The following is a 6,000-nucleotide window of genomic DNA, read 5'->3' as shown; positions in this document are numbered from 1 at the left end:
ACAAGTGAAGTACGAGTGTTTAGAGAGATTAAAGTAAGCTTGGTTTTAAAGTGAAGTGGTGAGCCTTAAACATCACGTGAAAGCAGTTCAGGTTGGGTTGGGTGATTTTCAAGGGTCCTTCTAACCCAAACCATTCTACCATCATGAAACTGGCTGCTGACACTGTTCAATACATCTGAAGTAGAATACATGCAAGAACATTCTTTCACTTGTTTCTCTTGAAGCTGTCACATACAAACCAAACAAATCACAGAATGAAGGTTTGCTCGTACACTGGATTAATCCTCCAGTCTTCCTTGCAGTTTGCATCTTTTGATGATTGATTGATTGATTGATTGATACCCTTACTTATCCAAAATCCACTGTAAATGTAAACCTCAGTTCTTTTAAAACAAGTATTTCAATCCAAGACACTGGTAGTGAGCTTTGTTGATATTGCCTTGAAGAGTGACAGCAGAGTTGAATGAATCAATAAGACACTACAGCTTTCTCAGTATAGTGAAGCTTTAGTGACAAAGATGTTTAAGAACAGCTTTGAAAGAACTAAGAACTTAAACAACAACTATTTGGTCTGGGAATGTCAAATCTAGAGTGTTTAGGAATCTGAGTTCTTGTAAATATCAAGCCATCAGCTCTCATACAGGAACCATCTCACTGCACTCAACAGAATTACTCCTGCACATATTAGTAAGTTCTGGGCCTTCAACGTTTATGCCACAGCTAAAGAGGAGGAAGAAAAAGCCAGCAGCTTTTTGTGTAAATCTGCCATGTTCTGCATTTTTCAAACAGTAGGTAGCAGAAAACATGCTGCCATGTTCACTATTGTGTGCTCCTTGGAGGAGAAATAAATCCACTATTTGTACAGGAGTACCACTTCCCACATCGGGATGTTTAGGAGTTCACCTACACCAGACTTGGTGTGCAATGGCATTTTTCACTTGGACATAAAAATTTGGCATGCCTTCAGTGGAATGCTTAATTATTTAGAAATCAAATTATATCCAGTAATTCTGTAACATGGATTTACAATCAAATAAACATTTGCACTAATGGAATAATTACACTAACAGCCCGTGAACTTTACAGACCAAATTGAGAAATCTAAACTTCTCAGACGAAATGATGACATTAAACATAATCTAATAATCAGTAAGATACCAAATTACCATTGCTGCCTCTAATAAGTCTTCTCTTTCCCTCCGAGTTACAAGTGTAATTCTGCTGGTAGGACAACAAAGTAAATCAGCAAGTCTAAATACAGCCTGAGGATAACAAATTTCCCTTGCAGTAAATAAGCCCACTCAAGGTTCTCAAACCACACTGGTACAAAGCAGCCCTAGAGCAGGTCTCCAGAGCTATCAGAGTTCCACAGCTGCTTGTAAGAGATCACACAGTTCTGACTGTCCAAGCTGGGATTACTTTGCAACTGTCATTTGTGTGTGTGTGTGTATGTGTTTTAAAAATGGTCCAAACACAATCCTCTATATCAAAGCACTAGACATGAGAGAGTGCCTTTTGTATTTGAAATCATGGGGATAACATTACAAAAGGCCAGAGTTGTTGGCTTCCTTAAAGAAGAGGAAGGATCCAAGTAATACAGTTGAGAACTTGTGTATTCAGAAACTTAGGAAGGCACAACAGTCGTATGTTGCATCTGCAAAAATACAACTTTATTTGCATATCCAAATACAGGATATTTATTTAAGTGAAGACTGTGTTCACAATTTAACAAGTTTCACTTGCCATTTAAAACTGTAACTGCAGCTGACCATTTTATTCCCCAAACGTTATAGAACTTGAGGCTTCTTTCTGCTCTTTATGCAACTGTTTTGCCCTGTTTTTCAAATCCTCTGCCTTAGCATCATTCTTCTCAGTGCCATCTCCCAGTTTGTACATTCGACTGGCATTGGCACAAGCCCACGGATGACCCAGCTCACACCCTTTCAGTGAGTACTTCAAAGCATGGTTCATGTCCTTGGGGATCCCAGGTGCTCCTTGGAGGTATATTACACTGAGGTTGAAGCAGCTAGGAGCAAAGTTGCCATCGCAGGCTTTTGTGTAATAGTCTCTAGCAACAATGGGGTCAGATTTATCACCATTTACTCTCCCATCATGGGCCAACAGCCCAACGCTGTGACAGGCATTTACTGACTTCTTCCCACCTTTCTCGCATGACTTCATAAAAGACTTGTAGGCAGCTTTCAAATCTGGTTTGAATCCACCTATAGGCCAAGAAACCAAAAGAGTACAGTAAGGACACCTAAACCAGATGGGTGCTCTATGCTTTGCAGCAAGCTTCCCAGTGCTCTCTGGGAGGAACAGCATCCCTTGCTTGAGATGCTACAGTCAAAATTTAGGACTTCAAAGACACTATTACTGTCTCAGTCTCAAAGGTTTTGCTCATGCCTTTTAAGTTAGGAAACCCTCCTCCACTCCCCAGTATCACAACAGCTTATGCAAACAAACAAGCCCTCCCAAAGCTTCCAAACCACTCTGTTACTACATCTATGATTTTCTTACTAGCCTATACTAGGCAAAGTAGTCTTTTGCCAGTATACCAACACACACACTGAGACTGTTATTACTTTTGAACTGTAGTAAAAATAACATATTCCATGTTAGTATTGTCATTTGGAAGAAGCTTCACTAGTCAAATTGCTTCCCATTACTGCACCAGCAGATACATTTTGGGCAGAATTGGGGCCTGCTTATAGTATGTGGACTTTTAAGCAGTGTTGCCAGTCTACGAGTTTATTTATTCCTTACTTTCTCTAAAAGAAGAACAGCCAGAAGAGAGAAGAAATTCAGATTTAAAGAACAGGACACAGGGCAAAATTCAGATACACTTACCACTTATGCAAACATAATACACGTGGTTAACCTAAAGCTGATTCTTCAGAAGGAAGCAATTTAAAGTTTTCCACCCTTCCCCCATTTTATGTGGCCATTAAACGAAGCAGGAGTGGTCAGCTCCTCTTTCAAGGTCAGGAGGAAATGCAGGTGCTCAGCACCTTTACAAAAGGGAAAACAGTTTCCCCATAGCCATCAATCACGCACCGGGGCCCGCACTCAGGACCACTACGGACGACGTCCTCCGTGCCGCGGATGAGGAACCGCGATCCCGCAGCACTGCGCCGCCACCGGGGGCGAATGAAGGCCGGGGAGGCGGACCCGAGCCCACCTTTGCCGATGGCCTGGTAAGCGCCCAGCTTGTAGCAGCTCTCGCTGTGCCCGTACGCCTCGCAGTTGTCGCGCAGCACCCGCCCCGCCGCCACAAAGTCCTTCTTCACGGCGTCCAGATAGTCGGCGAGCCGCTGGCAGCCTGCAAGGCACCGGAGAGGGGGTTGAGGCTGCCGCCAGCCCGGGGGTGCGGGCCGGGGCTCCCGGCGGTGCCGCTTACCGTCCGGGTCCTTCTCCTTGAAGCACTGGTAGCTGTACTCGATGTGTATGTTCTCCAGATACCCCCGCACCTCCTCCTCATCCTCGAAGTTGATGAACACGGCCATGCCGGAGCTCTTGGGACCGCCGCGCAGGGCCACCCGCGACCGCCGAGCCGTCGATGCGGCGCCTTCCGCGAGTGCCGAGCGATCGATGCCGCGGCGCCCGCTGGGGCCGGCAGTTCCCGTGTCCCCGTCCCGCACCGGTGGCTACAGACTGGCACGGCTCCGGGACCGCTCGGCGGTGGCAGACCCCCGGTTGGCCTGCGCTGCCTCTTCCCTCCCTCTCAGCATCACTGAGCACTTTTAAGCAGTAACACACTTGCAGCGTTTGACTTCCCGAGATTTGTCCTGCTGGACATAAACTGCTGAGGCCTTACACAGGACAATCAGGTCCGTAAGTGGAGACGTTACTACATATATATCCATACCCTACACACGGCCTAGAAGCCAGGGCTGCCCTACCAATTCCCCAACTTTCTGCTTGCACTTCTTTTATGGATTAACTGATTAATTTTCAGCTCAGATTTAGAATGGGGGAGTTGCAGCTTGTGACTTACCCGCAACTGTTCTTTCTTGTGGTACAGCAAAACATCTTGCAGGTGCTTTGGATGGAACTCTGCGTTCATCTGAGTGTCCCCAAACAGGCAGTGCCAGGGTTGTCAAAACCACCCGTAAATGGGTAAGCAATTAACACCCCATGATACACACTGGTTCTCTAGTTAGGGATGAATTTAAGCCAGATGTGATACAAGGTTACCTACACAAAGCGCAGCACACTGTTCAATTCCAGCAGTTTTGAGCATAAATGGAGTGTTATAAATGTCTATTTTCTGCGACATTATAAATGTATGTAACCAACTGATCAGGGTTAAAATGAATGTCAAAGGACATCTGAGTTAAAATGAATTTTGAAGACTATTGGAGAACTCTTTGTCCCACATTAGTTCAGTAACATAACGCCAGCTTGGAGAGCTCCTGGGGTAAATAAACCCTGTTCATGGGCTCCCATAGGAAGAAACTCGGTTGCCGGTCGGACTGGCGGCACCACCTGCTGACGTGCTGCCGGAATTCCAGTTGTAACTTCTGATCAAGTGTTCCCTTAAAACTTGTCAGACCTTGCAGTATTTGGGTTGGAGTTGACACACATTGTCCACGTGAAGCTAAAATCTGGCGTTGACCGAAACCACTGATGTGTCCACGAGAAACCAAGAAGATAGATGTAGTTTGGTCCATGCTGACTTCCATCTAGAAAGCTTTGTGTGCAGTCCTCTGCTCTGGAGAAGGCCTGTGGAAGATGAGCTGCTTTGGAACCAGCAATGCTGTTTCCCTGAAAATCCAGCTTTGAAAGATTTCCGTTTGCAGAAGCTTGGTAGAAATTCCTTAGACTGTGTTGGTTTAAATCTCTGCAGGGTCTGTTCTCGCTGGGGTTTTGTCTGTGCAGTTTCTGATGCCAAGGTTGAGTCAGTGCCAAGTCAGTGGCACAGCCTCTCCGTACAAGGAGCGAGGTTGGAGTGGGTGAGTGAATTTGTTAATGGGTATGGAAAGAACAGCCTGAGAGCTCCGAAAACCACCAGGATGTGGAAGGAACACGTAATGGACTAAGAATAACAGCACAAGCCCCTTCCTAATCTGAGCCACTCTCTGTATACATAATTATATACATTTTTTTTTCTAAGCAAAGTAGATTTTTAAGTAGTTAAATTCAGAACCAGATACTTGTCAGATCCTGCACATGTAACTTATTTTCTCTATGTCAATATTCTAATCTAAAGAATTAGGACTGTATCTGAACTTTGTTATGTGGTCCCCAAACAGGCAAAATTGATAGTATTTGTAAAATATTTTATCTTGCAATGAGGGAAACATAAATGGCATCAGCAGTTGTTTCTTAATGTTTATTTATGCATGACCAGCAGGTGAAAGGAGGTGATCCTGCCCCTCTACTCTGCTCTTGTGAGACCTCACTTGGAGCATTGTGTGCAGTTCTGGTGTCCTCAACATAAAAAGGACATGGAACTATTAGAACAAGTCCAGAGGAGGCCACGAGGATGATCAGGGGACTGGAGCACCTCCCGTATGAAGACAGGCTGAGAAAGTTGGGGCTGTTCAGCCTGGAGAAGGCTGCATGGAAACCTCAGAGCAGCCTTCCAGTATCTGAAGGGGCCCTACAGGGATACTGGTGAGGGACTCTTCATTAGGGACTGTAGTGATAGGACAAGGAGCAACGGGTTGAAACTTAAGCAGCAGAGGTTTAGATTGGATATAAGGAAGAAATTCTTTACTGTTAGGGTGGTGAGGTACTGGAATGGGTTGCCCAGGGAGGTGGTGAATGCTCCATCCCTGGCAGTGTTCAAGGCCAGGTTGGATGAAGCCTTGGGTGATATGGTTTAGTGTGAGGTGTCCTTGCCCATGGCAGGGGGGCTGGAACTGGATGATCTTAAAGTCCTTTCCAACCCTAACTATTCTATGATTCTATGTGTTTTGCTGGCTCGCAAACAGCTACTGTTCAAAGCTGCTGCGTGTAGAATCAGTAATTCTTTAAAAAGTTTAACAGTGAACA

At 45.2% G+C, this 6,000-nt stretch overlaps 1 protein-coding gene across 1 annotated transcript; it reads right to left on the bottom strand.

Annotated features, from left to right (window-relative positions):
• Positions 1-1,631: 1,631 nt before the first annotated feature.
• On the bottom strand, positions 1,632-3,577 carry COA7 (cytochrome c oxidase assembly factor 7). The gene is made up of 3 exons (XM_005151134.3): positions 3,401-3,577; positions 3,182-3,322; positions 1,632-2,222 (listed from the first exon to the last, which is right to left on the bottom strand). The coding sequence occupies exons 1-3, from the start codon at positions 3,504-3,506 to the stop codon at positions 1,774-1,776; spliced, it is 696 nt and encodes a 231-aa protein (XP_005151191.2). The 5' UTR covers positions 3,507-3,577; the 3' UTR covers positions 1,632-1,773.
• Positions 3,578-6,000: the final 2,423 nt, after the last annotated feature.

This window comes from Melopsittacus undulatus, chromosome 6 (assembly GCF_012275295.1).
Source record: "Melopsittacus undulatus isolate bMelUnd1 chromosome 6, bMelUnd1.mat.Z, whole genome shotgun sequence".
Classification (NCBI taxonomy): Eukaryota; Metazoa; Chordata; class Aves; order Psittaciformes; family Psittaculidae; genus Melopsittacus; species Melopsittacus undulatus.
Note: the sequence above shows the minus strand (reverse complement) of the source record. Positions and strands in the feature narration are given on the sequence as shown.

What these genes read in the sequence shown, in the direction of transcription:
- COA7 (XM_005151134.3), bottom strand. Translation starts at nt 3,506, where the DNA reads ATGGCCGTGTTCATCAACTTCGAGGATGAGGAGGAGGTGCGGGGGTAT. An exon ending in CAAGGAGAAGGACCCGGACG is followed by an intron (nt 3,323 to 3,400) that starts GTAAGCGGCACC and finishes GGTGCCTTGCAG; the next exon opens with GCTGCCAGCGGCTCGCCGAC. An exon ending in TTACCAGGCCATCGGCAAAG is followed by an intron (nt 2,223 to 3,181) that starts GTGGGCTCGGGT and finishes CTTGGCCTATAG; the next exon opens with GTGGATTCAAACCAGATTTG.